A 20,044-nucleotide genomic window follows, 5' to 3' on the forward strand; every position below is an offset into this window, starting at 1 on the left:
TCCCAGCTGACTACGGGCGAAAGGCGGGGTACACCCTGGACAAGTCGCCAGGTCATCACAGGGCTGACACATAGACACAGACAACCATTCACACTCACATTCACACTTACGGTCAATTTAGAGTCACCAGTTAACCTAACCTGCATGTCTTTGGACTGTGGGGGAAACCGGAGCACCCGGAGGAAACCCACGCAGACACGGGGAGAACATGCAAACTCCACACAGAAAGGCCCTCGCCAGCCACGGGGCTCGAACCCGGACCTTCTTGCTGTGAGGCGACAGCACTAACCACTACACCACCGTGCCACCTCAGATATGTAATATTGGATCATTTTCCTCAATAAATAAATGGCCAAGTATAATATTTTGTCTCATTTGTTTAACTGGGTTCTCTTTATCTACTTTTAGGACTTGTGTGAAAATCTGATGATGTTTTAGGTCATATTTATGCAGAAATATAGAAAATTCTAAAGGGTTCACAAACTTTCAAGCACCATACTGTATTACAGATGGTGGTGGTAAACTAAAGAAAGTTAGTGTTTGCTATATTTGGTGTAACAACCCTTGCTTTTAATCCCTCGCTGGCCGAAAGGCCCAAAGGGGGATTATGTTGTGGTAATATCCGTCCATCCCGGGAAGGGTACTCACCTTCTGAAATCAACTCCTCTCACAATTTTTGGAGGAACGACACGAAACTTGGCAGGATTCTTTGTTATACGTTGGTAATACACATATTGCCATTTCATTCAATTCAGTCACATAGAACTCTTAGAATCAAGAACAAGTGCCTATTAAAGTGGCTGGTGAGTGCAATTTGTAAAAATATGAAGGCCAGCAGGGGGATTACCAGAATTATGGCATAGTTGCCAGCGGGGGATCTTGTGCTCTCAGAGCACTCTTGTTAAATTTTGCAGCCTCAAGTATAGTGTCAGAAACCATCTGGAGACTTTGACTGTCACACGAACCTTTTTTTTTTTAAAGCCTCCATTATGCGCTTTTGTCTGGGAAAAGTGGTCTGTTGTGATATAATTTGTTGCTTTCTTTTCTCACATACTGTACATGTCTGTAAAAAAAATCTGTTGGAAAACTGAAATGTTTTTGTTCTGACAACAATGCAGAAGTCATGAAATAAACATGGATAACAAACTTTGTCTCATCTCATCTCATTATCTGTAGCCGCTTTATCCTGTTCTACAGTGTCGCAGGCAAGCTGGAGCCTATCCCAGCTGACTACGGGCGAAAGGCAGGGTACACCCTGGACAAGTCGCCAGGTCATCACAGGGCTGACACATAGACACAGACAACCATTCACACTCACATTCACACCTACGGCCAATTTAGAGTCACCAGTTAACCTAACCTGCATGTCTTTGGACTGTGGGGGAAACCGGAGCACCCGGAGGAAACCCACGCGGACACGGGGAGAACATGCAAACTCCGCACAGAAAGGCCCTCGCCAGCCATGGGGCTCGAACCCGGACCTTCTTGCTGTGAGGCGACAGTGCTAACCACTACACCACCGTGCCGCCCCACAAACTTTGTACTGAAAAAAAAAATAAGGTGCTTAAGACATCTGTACAGTACTAGCTAGCTAGCTTACGAGCTAAGATAGATAGATAGATAGATAGATTTTTTTTTACTTAATTTTCCTTAATAAAAATTGTGAAATTGGTCAAATTAATTCCGTGCTATTGAATTTATGCAATCCTATGCCAAATTATTTGACTGTTTATATAATATAATATAAAAACTACTACAAACAAATTTAGATTTTTTTATTTTATTTTATTAATTTTTTGTGAACGGGACGCTTTCACTTCCGTCGTCATGTTACGTCACATCCTCCGCTTGCAATATCAAAAATGGCGGACCCTTAAACAGAGATATTTTGAAAAGGGTTAGGGTTTTTCTTGTTGTAGGTGTGTGTACGCGAAAGAGACTAATGGATCAGACAAAAGAGCAAAATGACGATTATGGCTACAACTTATTTCCGGAAAGAAAGAAGAGCAAATACCAGAAAGGCTCCATTGGGGAAAGTTTGTTCACCTTCAACCACAAATGTCAGATTATGCTGCATGTCGCAATTGAGACAAGTAAGCCCATTAACCATGTTCATTAGTGTTAACTGTGTATATAAATAAACACCGATATACACACACACAGTGCAGATTATAGAGCAGAGAACAACCATGTGTCTGTCCAAGTGATCAGATCACATAAAGAGTGGTGTGTCATCCTGTTATCACATCCCTTATTATTATTATTTAAACAGATCTCTTGACGCAGTGTGTATTCAGTTTATTAAAACACACCATGGAAAACAGGGGTTTACAACATTTCATTGCAGGCTTTTCAGAGTAAAAAACAAATCACTAACCAGGTTAACAATCTCAACACTAATCCATCTGTTCAAACATTAAGCACACTGCAATTATATTTACATCCTCGAGTTACAAAATATTTTTATTCACTACGTCTCCAGCCACAGAACTGAGAAGTGTTTAAAATGTTCATTAGACACATCTTGTATTACTTTAAAAGCAGTGTTTGTTATTAATACAATGGAGTAGATTCAGGTTGACCTTGTACTTGGTCAAAAAGGATTTGCCAATCATTGCATGTGTTTTTATTTATATTTCACAGTGTCCCAAGTTTTTTTTTTCTCTTTTTCCCCCAGGCAATTCAGGTGACCATTCAAATAATCCGAGAGCTGTAATAAATTCATAATCGCATCATTTATAATACTTGATCTCCAGAGGTGGAAAGAGTACTAAAATATTATACTCAAGTACAAGTACTGTTACTCTGATGAAATTTTACTTAAGTACAAGTAAAATTACCAGACAAAAAATCTACTCAAGTAAAAGTAAAAAGTAGATCATTTAAAATGTACTTTGAGTAAAAGTAAAACGTTACTTTTAACAATGGGTTTTTTTCTGCCTCCATTGTGTTGTGCAAAAATGAAAAAGAAGAGGAAACAAGGATATATGTACATCTCAACCCAGATGTTTTATTTAAAGGAAGTGTATCAAATTGAATGCTTAGGATAATGCTGCATTAAAACTGAGACAAACAAAAAAGGTCAATACACACAGTCATGTCATGTTTACATCACTCTGACCACACACAAAGCATTGTACACGAAATATGAAAGTGAAATGTTGCACCGAAATCTCGTAGCTTGCCTGTGTGCACTGTGTGTTATTGAACAATTCAATTCAAACATTATTTGTTTTGCTTAGTATTCCTTTCTGGCCTGTTGGATGTAGAATGGTAGGAGGACTGATCACGTCAGGTTGGCGAGCTAACTTGCTTGCATGATTAGCCACCCGAATAACAGACTAGTTACTGTTATGTTACAGTACCAACAGGTTGCTACTTCAACATTAGCAATGCCATCCACTATTTTTGGAATATAACCAGCCTATTGTCGGTTTTACTATGGAAAGGAAACATTATGATCAGGGGCGCAGATGCGTTTTTTGAACTGGGGGGGACAAAAAACTGGGGGGGACAAAGCTGCCAGCAAACCAACCCCAACCCCGATATGCCTGTCAAACTTGTTGTGGGTAACCATAGCAATCGAGCTCGCAACCTGTGCAGTCTGCGCAGCTCAACCAACCGAATATCAGTCTTTGTTTTGTTTTATGTGAGTTGTTGCAACTATGTATACACTGCTGTGCACCTCAATAAACCGAATGGTAATTAGTCTTTTGATTTTTCCGTGAGGTTTGCCTTATGCAAAGAAAGACAGCATAGACATTTTTTCCTCCCTATAAGTGGGGGGGACCGAACGAGGTGAATTTAAATCTGGGTGGGACGAATCTCACCCATCCCACCCTCTATCTGCGTCCGTGATTATGATGCCAATGACAATACTTACCTCAACATGCTTGCGCAGATTAGACGTCGAATTTTTGTATGCCGCAATGGTTGTCTTCTTGGGCACACATAATCTGCATTGCATAATGAAACTGTCACCCCTTTTCTCTACGAAGCTGAAGTGATCACGTATGTAGGGCCAGGGGTGCACTTCATTACTGGAAGAAATTGCGTTTTCTGCAGGGTCGTCCACCACAGGTTCCTCGGTCTCCTCCATGTCCGCAGGGGCGCTTTATCAACACCCGTGGCCCAGGGGCTAGGCCCCTCATAGGCTACCTGTCAACCCTACCCTTATCGTTGGCCAGGAAAACACTCTTATTTTATTTGCAATACGTGTCAAGCATTTACAGTGTAAGCGCGTAATTAGCCTAGAAGCCTACGATAGGTTACGTTTGGCTCAGCGTGGCTGCGCAAGGCCCACGCTCACATTGCTCAACACATCCGACCACAGAGGGAGAGAAGAACGCACGCATTATCATTACAGAGCCGGTTCTGATTATTACCACGGACAGGACAGTGATACTGCGTAACTTTCACGCAGGGGCATGGCCAGAGATAACCACACAAGCGCGCGTGCGCTAATGTAGACCTATGTGTTGTAAACATAAAACACACACACCTACAGACAAGTCCTTTTAAAAAATAAAATACATAAAAATAGCTCGGCGGCATGAAAACAAACATTCACTGCAAGACAAGGTGCCCTAGAATCGCCATCAGTTTTTAATATCTATATGGACTTTGTCAGGATTGCACAGCATGAGATATCAAAACTGTACCCAGATACAGGCTTCAAGTTCAGATATTGCATTCCAAATGAGGTATCCACAAGAGAAATGCGTACAAAAGCACGAGCATCAGGAGAGGGTTGCATAACAGAGATTCTATACGCAGATGATCAGGCCATACTCGCTGGATCCATCGAGGAGCTTCAGAATATTCTTCAGTTGTATGATAAGACCTACACCCGCTTTGGTTTACAAATATCATATGTCAAAACAGAAACAATGGCTTTTAACGTCAATGAGGATATCAAATGTAAACCAAATATCATTTCCCTTGGCGGCACTAATATTAAAAACGTCCGCACCTTTAAATATCTTGGTTATAATGTCAGCAACTGTGATGAATCCTCACACTTCCTGCATGCTAGGATAAGTGCTGCATTCATGAAATGGAATGAACTGAAACACGTTCTAACCGACCACCGAATACTACTAAAAACCCGTATAAAGTTCCTAGTGGCATGCGTTTGATCTCGCCTCCTGTACAGCACACAGGCATGGCAACTATCATCCAGTGAAATTCACAAAATTGAGGTAGTGTGGCATGGCTTCCTAAGGAAAATGATTAAAGGTGGATATAAACGAAAGAATGCCCCTGACCAAAAGAACACTATAAATGAAGATATAGACTGGAGCTACAAGATGTCCAATGCTGACCTCCGGAAACTGACAGGAACCCAGGATATAAAACTATCCTGCTACGTACAACAACTAAAATATATTGCTCACGTTTGCCGGATGGGCAATAACCAAGTGCAAAAGCAGCTCCTGTTTGACAAAAATGGTTACAAATGGACGAAATGGGAAAATCTGCTGGGCATAGACACCCAACAGATAAGACGTATGATGATGGACAAATCAAACTTTGAGCAACTGCTGCAACTGCTACAGCAGAAGCACCCCTAGAGAGTTTAACTTTTGACAGGGGAACATGATGATAATGATGAAGGTACTTGGCTCGGCGGCCACATGAAACGTAAACACCATGGACAGCGGCCAAACTCCTAACTCTACAGACCGAAATACACGAAACCAAGTCCTACTAGGGTCTATTTTACCGATCTATGTTCAAGCATCATGCAAGTCTTCCTTCTCCTTGAAGAAGACCGTGCATTCAACTGCCTTTTTGACATGACTGCATCGAAATACCACCTGCAACAATATTTCACGCACTCCATCAAGAAAAAAGTTAAACATGATGAACACGGGCATACTGTTTTGAGCATACGATTTTTTAAAAAGAAACTAGCTACATCAAAGTCCTTCAATAAACCCATCCTTTAGCGCAAATGAGCTTAACCTAGTTCAAAGCATGTCGCTAGCAGTAGCTGCATAAGGCAAAATCATGTGGGCCTTTCGTCAACAACAAGCCACGGCGGGCAAACATTAATAATCAAGTGTCCTTACCTTAAAACGTTGTCTTGACCACAGAACTTCTCAAGTATTTCACTTAAATACACACGGGTTAACAACACACCCAACACAGCTAGCGAGAAATGTGGATCTGCGCTAGCTTTGTATTGCTATTCCCCTCAGTATGCTTACTCTGTCTGCTGCCCGAACTGTGACAATTATAGGCTACAATCTTTTCATCAATTTCTTCAGTAGATGCCGTTTTAGACATTTTATTATCCCCATCGAAATATGCTATTATACTAACAGGATTATAACTCAAATCACACGACATCACAACTGATTTATTTTACTGTTAGACAGATCATAGCATATCTAGCCTAGCTGCACATAGCCTCGCTGCTGGTAGGCTGATAACTGATAAGTAGCTGATATTCTGAACAGATTGGTGATCCTTACCTTAAAAAAGTCTGTGACTTTAGGCAACGATTCTATCATTACCTGCATCTCTCTCTTTTTTTCCTTTTATGCGCCCCGCTAACATGTGAACGCTTCATCTTTCAAAGCCTCTAAATTTGTGTCTCAGTAGTCTGCAGTCTTTGGCGCGCTTTCGTGCGTGACGTTACATTTTGTTACATTTTATTCTGGTACAGTTGTGGGTGTTCGTTTCGCGAACCACATCCACCATGTCTCTTACAGCAGGCTACTGTGCGCTCATTTATTTCTAACCTTATTTCTCTCCGTACATTAATGTAGGCCCACGATTCCGACAGTTTATTATTTTATTAATATTACAAGGCCCCTGATTGGCTGTGGCCCAGGGGCTTGAGCCCCCCCCCCAAGCGCCGGTGCATGTCCGCCATCGTCTGTGTGAGACTCGCGCGTGCGACAACTGTCCTTCCCGTGATTCATTTCCAGAACGCATTTCCCCTTCTCCGTTTTAGCCTTTATTTATTTATTTATTTATTTTTACTCAGTAACGGTTGTGATGTAAGATGTACCGAAGTACACTACTTAAAAGAAAACATACTTAAGTAAAAGTACACTCTTTAAAAATTACTTGAAAAAGTATAAGTACACAAAAAAGCTACTCAAGTACAGTAACGCGAGTAATGTAATTCGTTACTTTCCACCTCTGTTGATCTCCCATCATGTTATTTAAAAAATTAATACATTTTTAAAAAATTAAAAGCATGGACTCATTGGCTGTATATCATGGACTCTACTTTGAGAACCATGGATCTACAACATGTACAGTATCAGACAAAAGTTTGGACACACCTACTCATTCATGTATAGGTTTTTCTGTATTATGACCATTTTCTACATTGTAGAACAATACTGAAGACATAAAAATTATGAAATATGGAACATATATAGAGGATATTAAACGGCTGTGTGAAGATATGAAGAATATTTTAGAGCATTGAATGTATAGATCACAAGTGAGCGATGCAAACCAATGATATGGGTAATTCTACCCCAAATCACCAGGTTTAGAAAAATGTTTGCCACTGACCATCTCAGATTTGCTTCATACTTTCTGGAAATATTGTCAGTGTGCCCAATAAATAGTGTACAAAATTTTAGGCTTGTACCTTCATTAGTTTCTGAGATATAGGTGGCTTAAAAAAGGGGCGTGGCCCCAATTTCACTGTTGAAATGCGTGCTACAGAAAACAGACCTAACTTCCATAAATCATTACTTTTAAACTATTCATGCAAGATACATGAAATTTTCAAGGATTGTTTTTGAATGCCAGATGCCTTTAAATACTAAAATAGGAAGTTCACAGTTCAATATTTGCCAAGTTATAGCTTGCTGAAAATCATTAAAAAATGTCTTCTATCATGCTTTGGAGCAACTTTGACGCCCCATATCTCCACATTAAAGTACACCAGATCTTTCAAATTTTCTTATTTATTACTCATGTAATAGTACTCTTTAGGTAACTAGGTATGTGTTCAAAAGAAATCAAACTTTGATTTATTTGGCTTTAAAAATAAACATTTTGTGCCTATAATTCAAATGCATATTGCAAATGTATGGCAAGGTCTACCATAAAAATAATTATACCACTGAAAAGAGCTTGTTTTGATTAGCAAATGCACAAAGTATGAAGTTGGTACCCTAAACCAAACTATAAATATTAAGGTATCAATACAGCATGTTTTATGATAGACGGAAATGCTGTTTTAAGGCATATAATCTACTTGGATGCATCCAGAGATGCATAAAAACTGGAAAAACCACACAATTCATGAGGATTTTTATCACTATCCCTTAGAAGCACATATTTGAGCTTCCATTTGCCAGCCAGATACAGTGACTGATGTCAGCAAAGCTCTGCCTATCTCTGCAGAGCTCCACTAAACATGACCAAATAAAGCATGCAGACGATTTTGGACTTTTGTCAGAATGGCATTTCTTTGCCACTTCTCACGGTAAATCACCCTGTGATGGTATTGGAGGCACTGTAAAGCGGTCAGCAGCTCGAGCTAGCTTACAGGCAGTCACGAATGATCACAAACTAACCCCATCTGATCTGTTTTTGTGGGCAGAAAAACATATCAAGAACATCCATTTCATCTGGGTTGGTACAGGGGAAGTTATGGAGAATGGAAAAGCATTGGAGACAAGATTTTCAAGGTCAGCTACTATTCCTGGAACAAGAGACAACCACTCATTCGTTCCAATCATGTCCAACCAGCTGCAGGTCAGCAGGGTGTCAGGTGGTCCTCACTTCATTGTGGATATGAATGGGAATCGGCTACAAGTAATGCATAAAACCCCTGTTAAATCAGCAGTCTCTCTGGCAGATACAATTCCTGGTAAATACAGTGGGGAAAACAAGTATTTGATCCCTTGCTGATTTTGTTGGTTTACCCACTAAGAAAGACTTGATCAGTCTGTAATTTTAATGGTAGGTGTATTCTAACATGTGGAGACAGAATATCAAAAAGAAAATCCAGAAAATAACTTTTAAATATCTATATTAATTTATTTGTATTTTCTTTAGAAAAAGAAGTATTTGATCCCCTAGTAACCATCAAGAGTTCTTGTTAATACAGACAAGTTAGACTCTCCAAATTACCTTGTCACCTAAATTGAAGACACCTGATATCACTAATGACTTGTATAAAAGCCACCTGGCCACAGAATCAATCAGTTTATCAGACTCCAAACTCTCCAACATGGGAAAGACTAAAGAGCTTTCTGTGGATTTAAGGGAGAAGATTGTAGACCTGCACAAGACCAGTATGGGCTACAAAACCATTAGCAAGAAGCTGGGCGTTAAGGTGACAACTGTTGGTGCAATTGTGCACAAGTACAAGACTCACAACATGATCATCAATCGACCTAGGTCTGGGGCTCCAAACAAGATCTCACCTCGTGGGGTTTCCAGGATCATGAGAACGGTGAGAAATAGACCTAATACAACACGGGCAGAGTTAGTGGATGATCTTAAAGCAGCTGGGATCACAGTCACCAAGCAAACAGTTGGTAACACTTTACACCGCAATGGTCTAACATCTTGCAGTGCTTGCAAAGTACCCCTGCTTAAGAAAGCACATGTGCAGGCCCGCCTGAACTTTGCCAATGAACATCTGAATGACTTGGAGAGTGACTGGGAGAAGGTGTTATGGTCAACCCGTCGTGTCTGGAGGGAGAGACATGCTGCTTATGACCCCAAGAACACCATCCCCACTGTCAAGCATGGAGGTGGTAACATTATGCTTTGGGGGTGTTTTTCTGCACAGGGCACAGGGCTACTTCACCGTATCAATGGGAGGATGGACGGAGCCATGTACCGTAAAATCCTAAGTGAAAACCTCCTTCCCTCTGCCAGGAAGCTTAAAATGGGTCGTGGATGGGTCTTCCAGCAGGATAATGACCCAAAGCATACAGCCAAGGCAACCAAGGAATGGCTGAAGAAGAAACATATCAAGGTCATGGAGTGGCCCAGCCAGTCTCCGGACCTGAATCCTATAGAAAATCTATGGAGAGAGCTGAAGCTCAGAGTTGCCAAGCGACAGCCACGGAATCTTGATGATTTAGAGGTCATTTGCAAAGAAGAGTGGACCAAAATTCCTCCTAATATGTGCAGAAACCTGGTCATCAACTACAAAAAACGTCTGACCTCTGTGCTTGCTAATAAGGGGTTTGCCACAAAGTACTAAGTCCTTTTGGCAAGAGGGTTCAAATACTTATTTTCCTCAATAAAATGCAAATAAATTAATACATTCTTTAAAGTCGATTTCTTGATTTTCTTTGTGATATTCTGTCTCAGCATGTTAGACTACACCTACCATTAATATTACAGACTGATCGAGTCTTTATTAGTGGCCAAACCAACAAAATCAGCAAGGGATCAAATACTTGTTTTCCCCACTGTATGTTGTATGTTTATATGACAGACAGCGGTGGATAAGCAACATTCGTGCATTATCAGAGGAGGAACAAGATGTACAAGTAACATTTTATGCATCCTCATGGTCCCTCTCAGACTTACAGCTGGCCCAGGAGAGAGGATAACTGTTGGGTCCCTCTGGTGCATGTCATGAAAATCATTGATGCCCCACTTACATCAACTGGCAGGCAGTATAAACTTCCATCTGATGTGGAAAAGCAAATCAATACACTGTTTAAGCTCTTCAAATAAAGTATTTTAAGGTTGTTATTTTTCCTACACTGTAGGTTTGTAATTGTATTGTAATATGCCTTAAAACAGCATTTCCGTCTATCGTAAAACATGCTGTATTTGGTACCTTAATATTTATAGTTGGGTTTAGGGTACCAACTTCATATTTTGTGCATTTGCTAATCAAAACAAGCTCTTTCCAGTGGTATAATTGTTTTTATGGTAGACCTTGTCATACATTTGCAATATGCATTTGAATTATAGGCGCAAAATGTTTTTTTTTTTTTTTAAATTCTTAAAGCCTAATAAATCAGAAAGTTTGATTTCTTTTGAACACATACCTAGTTGCCTAAAGAGTATTATAACATGAGTAATAAATAAGAAACTTTGTAAGATCTGGTGTACTTTAAAGGAAAAGGCAACTTTTGTACAAAACCAGGTGTGTAATAGGAGAAAAACATATACGTAATCAATTCCGTTAATTATTTCCATTATATATCGAACATGAAAAAATATTTTTAACTTTGAAATCATGAATTGACACAGAGGAGCCGAAGTTGGAGGAGTCAGCCATTTTGAGATTGTGGGCAACTATAAACCAATCAGAATCTTTCATTAATGCGCCTCCCTCTGATCTGTGACATCACTGGGCCCATGAAAACAGTGTTTACAGACAGATCACTGTGATGACAGTAAGGAGTCCCGGCGGGTGGCTTGTATTCGATTCGTTTATATCCCGACCTTGTCAGCTGTCAGATTTATGTTCATGGACCCGGTAAGCTGGTAAATAATATTTTTTTTTTTTCTTTACCAAATTCTAACAGAAAATGAGAGCGCCCGAAAGGGAAAACCGAGCCGAGCCGCTTCACGCATGCGCAGTAGGCTTGGTAGGACAAATCCAAATAGGAGTCATTCAGGATTCAGCCATGTTTTTGCTCCGTGTTTTTACTCGACCAAAGTTATACAGTATTATGAGCTTTAAGTTGCATAAATAAAACGATTTGGTGAAACTTTGAAGAAGCGATTGTACTGGTTTTTTTACCTTATTACCATGAAGCACTGAAGAGTTCTTTTCAGTGGTGGGCCGCATGACGTCACGCAGTAGATCAATATGGCGGAACGCATCTTCCCTGAGCTCAGCGCAAGCACATATTATTAAAAGTTAAAAGATACTGTTATGCGGTCTGTTCTTTCTCTATAAATTCCATGATCGATTATTTTATATATTTCTCTATCTATTTGTGGTGATTTTGTACAAAAGTTGCCTTTTCCTTTAATGTGGAGATATGGGGCGTCAAAGTTGCTCCAAAGCATGATAGAAGACATTTTTTTATGATTTTCAGCAAGCTATAACTTGGCAAATATTGAACTGTGAACTTTCTATTTTAGTATTTAAAGGTGTCTGGCATTGAAGAACAATCCTTGAAAATTTAGTGCATCTTGTATGAATAGTTTAAAAGTAATGATTTAGGGAAGTTAGGTCTGTTTTCTGTAGCAAGCGTTTTAACAGTGAAATTGGGGCCACGCCCCTTTTTTAAAGTCCCTATATCTCAGAAACTAATGAAGGTACAAGCTTAAAAATTTGTACACTATTTATTGGGCACACTGACAATATTTCCAGAAAGTATGAAGCAAATCTGAGATGGTCAGTGGCGAGGCCTCTGGTGGTTTCACATGGATTGACCCATATATTTTTCAACATGAGAAGATAAACTTCATGTCTTCGCACCACCATGTAAAGTTCTTTATATTATATGGACACATCCACAAAAAAAAAGACACAAATTAATCAAAAATTTTAATTTTGAACCAGTTCGCCATTTTGACAACGCACATCTAGTCATCAGGAAAACACTGGGAGTGATGTCATCGGAGTGAAATATCAGGAATTATTATACATACAGGACAGGGCTTTACATTAGCACCCGCCAAATGCGGGTTAAATTCGGCTTTGGCAGGTAATAACTTTAGTCTCACTAGCCACTTTGGCGGGTGGTTTATTCTGTGGTATGACAATATATTTTAATTGTAGTTTTCTGAAGGCATCTGATATAATAAACGCATTGCAATATAATATTACGCGCCTACAACTCCCATGAGCACCTGCGTAAACATTCTGACAACGTTAGAATTGTTGAGAACGTACTTTAACGTCTCAGATAAAATCAGTGATATGGTAACCTGCGGTTAATGAACAAAGCAACAAAGTTGCTGATGACTGACAAGCGTACGATGTGGCGGCATAATAGCTGGAGTTTCAAACCCTGTTGCTCAGGGAAAAAGGGGCAGAGATGAGCAGGGCTGGAGCAGCATTTTAAAATCACCGAGGTCCATGATGCCGAAAAATTTCCGACATATTTAAATGAGAGGGGTGAATTACACATCACACAAGAGATCTATTCCTGAAATTACTCTTAATGGTGTTTGAACTGAATATCATCAGTTTTGAAAAAAAAAAATCATGTATGTGGCAAGAGTAAGAATAATTTAAGCTTGTTTAATGGTTTGATCTGGCCCAAGCAATGAGGACAAAAGATACCCTAACCATGTAGCCTATGGAACTAAGATACATTAACAATCTGGCATCCGTTACACCTACACACACAACATTCTGGGGGAAAAAAATCAGTATACACCACCATGTTTTAGGCAAAGTTATCCAAGGCAAACATAAGTTGAAACTTTCCACTCTATTGCTTTGGCATATCAAATTATTTATTTTTAAAATCACAAACAAGGCAGGCTACAACTGCGCTGCTTCGAAAATGTAAATTTAACAGCTTGATGAAAGCGCGCTGATGGTTACCATGGAAACCCCGTGTCTCCTGCACTGCGTTCCTCCGCCGAGACGCGCGCTCATTCGCTTTTGTGTCCTTGATCTCAGAGCCGCGCGCACCAAACACACACAGAAGACAGAATCAGCATTTAACATCATTAACAATGCACTTTTTACGGAGACATTTTAATGTTCTTTTTTTTAATCCAGTTGAATATTTAGCGTACAATTGTATTTTCAGCTCTTAAAAATGACCGAGGTCCGGACCGCGGGGGCCTCAGAGCTGGCTACGGCCATGGAGATGAACAAGATGCTAATAGGAAGATAAGACAGTTCAATGACAAATGGAAGTTCGGGTGAGATTGGCTAGTTCATAGCAAAACCGAAAATACTGTACCATGTACTGCGAAGACTGTAGAAAGTCTGGCAAAGACAGGCACCAATAATTTTAAACTCAAAACTATAAAAGGACCACGAAAAGTCAAATGCACACATCGGTACTATAACATCAAAACAGGCGAAGACGGCTGGTTCACTACAGGACAGCATTGCTTTCAGTCCCTGGCTGTCATGAAGTCGGCTGAGCTGGAGAGGATGGAGCTGCTGTTTAGAAACGTTCACGCGATTGGAAAGAAGTTGATCTTGCCCCAGCTATCAACTTATGGCCTGCTGGAAGCCTCAGGTCACAAAGACCATTTTTCATGGACCATTCAGACTCATCTGATGATGAATGTAATGAGGACATTTAATGTCTCTCTCTACACATGTTCACACACACACACGCGTGCACACACACACACTATTAATAGATAATACATAATAGTACTTGATAATACACATAATACTTGCATATCAAAACATTAAATGTTTTTCAATGATAAATGTTTTGAATTGGACTTTTAATATTAGAATCAGTTCAGTTGTACTGAATGTTTTCATATTACAGTATACGATATTTCATATTGTAAGGGGCTTGAATTTGAGTTCAATAAACAGAATACTCTGTTTATATTTTTGTCTGAATTGCTTGCATGTTTTCATATAGGGATCTACCTCAACAGCACTGAATACTTGAGTGCTACTGTAGAGATACATTATACGCTGCCATTCATAATTAAATCTAGATCTTCCGAACTTTAATTTATCATGTTGAAGAAAAAACTGCGATTTCCTGGCAACAAAATTGTGGCTAGTGAAAAGGCTGAATGGCTAGTGACTCGGGAAAACCACTAGCCACAGTGGCTGGTGAGCAAAAAAGTTAATATAAAGCCCTGATACATCCATGGAATAAAAAAAATTGTTCTATTCCCTTCTCGTGGGTTTATTGATGGAATCCAATATTATCATATCTCTCACAATGGAGAATGAGAGTGCAATATTGTTATAATATTGCACATTGTCAAGACAACACGATGTCGCACATCGGAGCTCATGCAAAGATCCAATGACAAAACTTTTCTGCTGCGCATGCGCACAATCATTTCTTTGTCAGCCAGGAAAGAAAGAAGACGAGGCTAATCCAGTGCTCGGTTTAAGCACTAAATAAATAAACTGAAACTAAAGACGCGCTGAACACCCGAAAGGCTACCAAAACTTCATTATATATTCTTCATGCATATTTACAAGAAATAAACATAAGACATCGAAAAACTGGAAAAGAGACACGTCAGGCATGTAAAACTTCCACACTAGCAAGTGACTGTGACAGTTTGTAAAGAAACATGACCGCAAGGTTTGCTTCGTTAAACGTGGAAGATTTTGAGTGAATTTTGGCTGCCAGGTCGCACCGTTGTGTGCAGCTGTCGATGTTGATTTTAAAAGTAACTAAATAAATTACATCGGGAAATGAATACTTAAGTGTGAGTGAAAAATACTGTGGCGAGTGTGTGTGGAAGAAGAGTCTTGAGACAGAAATCTTAGTTTCTCAGTTGTTAACCTGTGCTACTGATGAATGCTACAGCGGCTGGAAGGTGAATTCAATGCTGCGCTAATAGCACCAATTTGTGGGTAAACTAGCATTGGCCTTCGAGAATGCTGATATGAAGTGTGTGTGTGTTTGTGTGTAATAATAATAATGGCTGGGTTCTTTTCGTGGTACAGTGGTGCTTGGAAGTTTGTGAACCCTTTAGAATTTTCTATATTTCTGCATAAATATGACCTAAAACAACATCAGATTTTCACACAAGTCCTAAAAGTAGATAAAGAGAACCCAGTTAAACAAATGAGACAAAAATATTATACTTGGTCATTTATTTAGTGAGGAAAATGATCCAATATTACATATCTGTGAGTGGCAAAAGTATGTGAACCTTTGCTTTCAGTATCTGGTGTGACCCCCCTTGTGCAGCAATAACTGCAACTAAACGTTTCCGGTAACTGTTGATCAGTCCTGCACACCGACTTGGAGGAATTTTAGCCCATTCCTCCGTACAGAACAGCTTCAACTCTGGGATGTTGGTGGGTTTCCTCACATGAACTGCTCACTTCAGGTCCTTCCACAACATTTTGATTGGATTAAGGTCAGGACTTTGACTTGGCCATTCCAAAACATTAACTTTATTCTTCTTTAACCATTCTTTGGTAGAACGACTTGTGTGCTTAGGGTCGTTGTCTTGTTGCATGACCCACCTTCTCTTGAGATTCAGGCCCTGTCCACACGGCAACGGATTCAGGTGACTCCGATACAATTGCTTATCGTTTAGGCCTGGCGTCCACACGGCACCGGCGTTTTGGGTGCCCAAAACGCAATCTTTTTGAGAACGGGTTCCAGAGTGGAAAGATCTGGCAACGTTGCCGTTGTGAAGTCGTCTGGATGAGTAGAACGGATTTGTTTACGATGACGTCACAACCACATGACTGTGAGTGCTTCACGCCAGGTAGAAGTGTAACGAACTCGATGCGAGTTGTCAACAAATCCTATAACTTGGTTCATGAAACGCGCTTACAAAATATTTTCACTGTGAATATTTATTGTGTAATGGTGCAAAGTGAGAGAGAGAGAGAGAGAGACTCTGCCCTTAGGGCAGAGTCAATCCCGCCAGCAAAAATAGGGAAAAAAAGGAGCGATCTCACCTCTACAGATGTTGGTTTAAGTCCTACAATACATTCCTCAAAAAGGGCGTAGAAGAGCAAATTAATCCATCAACGTGTAGCATTCAATTTATTCCGGACCATTAAAGACGCCGCCTTCCGCGTAGAATCATACGTCATCCTCGCCGCCATATTGGATAGGTCAAAGCGGAGAATAAAGATTAGCTGCGTTTAACTGTACCAACAGGTTTGCCATCCAAACGAGATCACATGGGATTACCTTTCACAGGTGAGACTGGAAAAATACTTTTCATTGTATTTGGTCATTATAATGTAATTTTACGAACAGATTTTCCTGACTTTGTGGCTAATATGAAGTCTCGCGCATAATAGTTTATGCGCATGCGTCCTTACTACTTCTATTGTTCTGGTGTCTCCGAAGGGACCGTCTTACAGCGCCCCTAGAGGTGTGGCATGTGTATTGCATCGTTTTCAGCAAGCGTTGCGTTGCCATATGGACCTGATATTTTACTGATCGTTGGCCATTTGGACGCGATATATTTTTAAATAACATCTCGTTGCCGTTGTCGTGTGGATGTAGCCTCAGTTCATGGACAGATGTCCTGACATTTTCCTTTAGAATTTTGATTTTGTAACCTTTTCCAGCCTGATGAGCATCAACAACGCTTTTTTTGAGGTCCTCAGAAATCTCCTTTGTTCGTGCCATGATACACTTCCACAAACATGCGTTGTGAAGATCAGACTTTGATAGATCCCTGTTCTTTAAATAAAACAGGGTGCCCACTCACACCTGATTGTCATCCCATTGATTGCAAACACCTGACTCTAATTTCACCTTCAAATGAACTGCTAATCCTAGAGGTTCACATACTTTTGCCACTCACAGATATGTAATATTGGATCATTTTCCTCAATAAATAAATGAGCAAGTATAATATTTTTGTCTCATTTGTTTAACTGGGTTCTCTTTATCTACTTTTAGCACTTGTGTGAAAATCTGATGATGTTTTAGGTCATATTTATGCAGAAATATAGAAAATTCTAAAGGGTTCATAAACTTTCAAGCACCACTGTATATCAGATATACTAGTCTTTGACTTATTCTATATCATGCTAGCAGAATGGAATATATCTGATGTACCACTCAATGTCAGCCAATATTATTTAAATATGTCACTCAGATCCGCGATATATTTCATATGAAAAATGTGAGTTTTTCAGCATGAGAAGATAAACTTCATATCTTCAAACCAATGTGTGCTTTTCTTTTTATTATATCAACAGATGCACAAACAAAAAGTACCCAAATTTATCAAAACCATTTATTGATTTCCTCACAAGTAACATATAGAGATTTATGTCATAGTTTTGTTTCTCCATGTCCCAGATCGATCTCGTATGAAAAATACAAGTGGTGTATTTCCCAGTAAAACACTCATGTCTGTATAATATATGGAATTATGTGGCGGACAAAAAAAAATGTTTTCATATTTTAGATTCTTCAAAATATCCAGTGTTTCCCTTGATGACACTTTGCGCACACTACTGGCATTATCTTAACCAGCTTCATGAGGTAGTCACCTGGAATGCTTTTCAGTTAACAGCTTTTTAATGTGCCTTGTCAGAAGTTAATTACTGGATTAATTTCTTGCCTTCTTAATGCGTTTGAGATCAAACAGTAAATAGCAAATAATAAAAATATAGTAAATAGCCCTATTCCACAAATGTAGTAATCCATATTATGTCAAGAACCGATTAACTAAGTAAAGAGAAATGACATCCATCATTACTTTAAGACATGAAGTGACTTTTAATTAATAAAAAGAAAGAAAAAGACATTGAATTAGAATTAGATGTTTCTAAACTTTTGATTGGTACTTTATCATAAAAAACAATCCGTGCACTCCAATATTTTGTTGGACTGTCTTTAGCTTTGATCATGGAGCACATTTGCATTGGTATTGCAGTGTGGGAAATAAGGAATTTTAAGCAGACTGTCACTGGACAGAAAAGTCTGAAATGTTATGTCTGTCCAAATTTCATCCTGTCCAAATGACGGGCCAAAGCCCCGGAACAACGTGGGCGGGGATCTGGGGCCCACCTTAGGGCCCTGGAAACTGAAGAGCTTTAGATGTTTCTCAGCTATTTCCAGGCACATTTTTGTGATCTTCAAAGACCAAATTACACTAGACATTAGTTGCTAATTACACTACAAATTGAATCTAATTTACAAGAAAATGTCAGAGGATTCAAGAAAAACATGCTTAAAGTTCTACCCAAGAAAACAGTAGCACACACAGGTCAGTTCCATATTTAGAGAAAAGTATGGAGGGCCAAGGATGTTCCAGTTGGTTACAACTTACTGGTCCTCATATATAGGTACTATAATAACACTCACGTAACATTTATGTCAGCAATGACTCTTTTTATACGATGTTTATAATAAGTCTATAAGAAATTTAGTAATTAACAATACAACTCTTCTTACATAATAGAGTTTAAATTTTTGAGGACGAGATTCCAAGTAACTTTGTAGCAAAATGACTTAAAATGACTGAAACCTAGGCGGCACGGCGGTGTAGTGGTTAGCGCTGTCGCCTCACAGCAAGAAGGTCCTGGGTTCGAGCCCCGGGGCCGGCGAGGGCCTTTCTGTGCGGAGTTTGCATGTTCTCCCCGTGTCCGCGTGGGTTTCCTCCGGGTGCTCCGGTTTCCCCCACAGTCCAAAGACATGCAGGTTAGGTTAACTGGTGACTCTAAATTGACCGTAGGTGTGAATGTGAGTGTGAATGGTTGTCTGTGTCTATGTGTCAGCCCTGTGATGACCTGGCGACTTGTCCAGGGTGTACCCCGCCTTTCACCCGTAGTCAGCTGGGATAGGCTCCAGCTTGCCTGCGACCCTGTAGAACAGGATAAAGCGGCTAGAGATAATGAGATGAGAAAATGTACCTCTCAAGTTTGAGGTTTGCCATGGCCCTGTTTGCAGCAAGCAGAACATTTGTGGCATCGGCTCCGGCTTGCCTGCGACCCTGTAGAGGGATGGAGCGGCTAGAGATAATGAGATGAATGAATGAGACTGAAACCTAGACACGGGAATATCATTTGGCATTCAGACTCAAATCTGCTGGACTCGAACTTAGGCTACATCCACACGACAACGGCAACGAGATGTTATTTAAAAAAATATCGCGTCCACATGGGCAACGATCAGTAAAATATCAGGTCCATATGGCAACCCAACGCTTGCTGAAAACGATGCAATACACATGCCACACCTCTAGGGGCGCTGTAAGACGGTCCCTTTGGAGACACCAGAACAATAGAAGTAGTAAGGACGCATGCGCATAAACTATTATGCGCGAGACTTCATATTAGCCACAAAGTCAGGAAAATCTGTTCGTAAAATTACGTTATAATGACCAAATACAATGAAAAGTATTTTTCCAGTCTCACCTGTGAAAGGTAATCCCATGTGATCTCGTTTGGACGGTAAACCTGTTGGTACAGTTAAACGCAGCACATGAATGAGGCATCTTTATTCTCCGCTTTGCCCCATCC

The 20,044-nt window shown here is 39.9% G+C and overlaps 1 protein-coding gene across 2 annotated transcripts in view; it reads left to right on the top strand.

Annotated features, from left to right (window-relative positions):
* The first annotated feature begins 1,848 nt into the window (after positions 1–1,848).
* atp23 (ATP23 metallopeptidase and ATP synthase assembly factor homolog) overlaps positions 1,849–20,044 on the top strand; it is a 36,995-nt gene continuing 18,799 nt past the window's right edge. Inside the window, exon 1 of one of the 2 annotated variants that reach the window (XM_060902890.1) lies at positions 1,849–2,093. In XM_060902890.1, coding sequence (XP_060758873.1) covers positions 1,943–2,093 — 151 coding nt within the window. In that variant the 5' untranslated portion in view covers positions 1,849–1,942. The remainder of the gene's footprint in view (positions 2,094–20,044) is intronic. The other variant, XM_060902891.1, reaches the window with a different exon arrangement.

Source organism: Neoarius graeffei, chromosome 21 (assembly GCF_027579695.1).
Source record: "Neoarius graeffei isolate fNeoGra1 chromosome 21, fNeoGra1.pri, whole genome shotgun sequence".
NCBI lineage: Eukaryota > Metazoa > Chordata > Actinopteri > Siluriformes > Ariidae > Neoarius > Neoarius graeffei.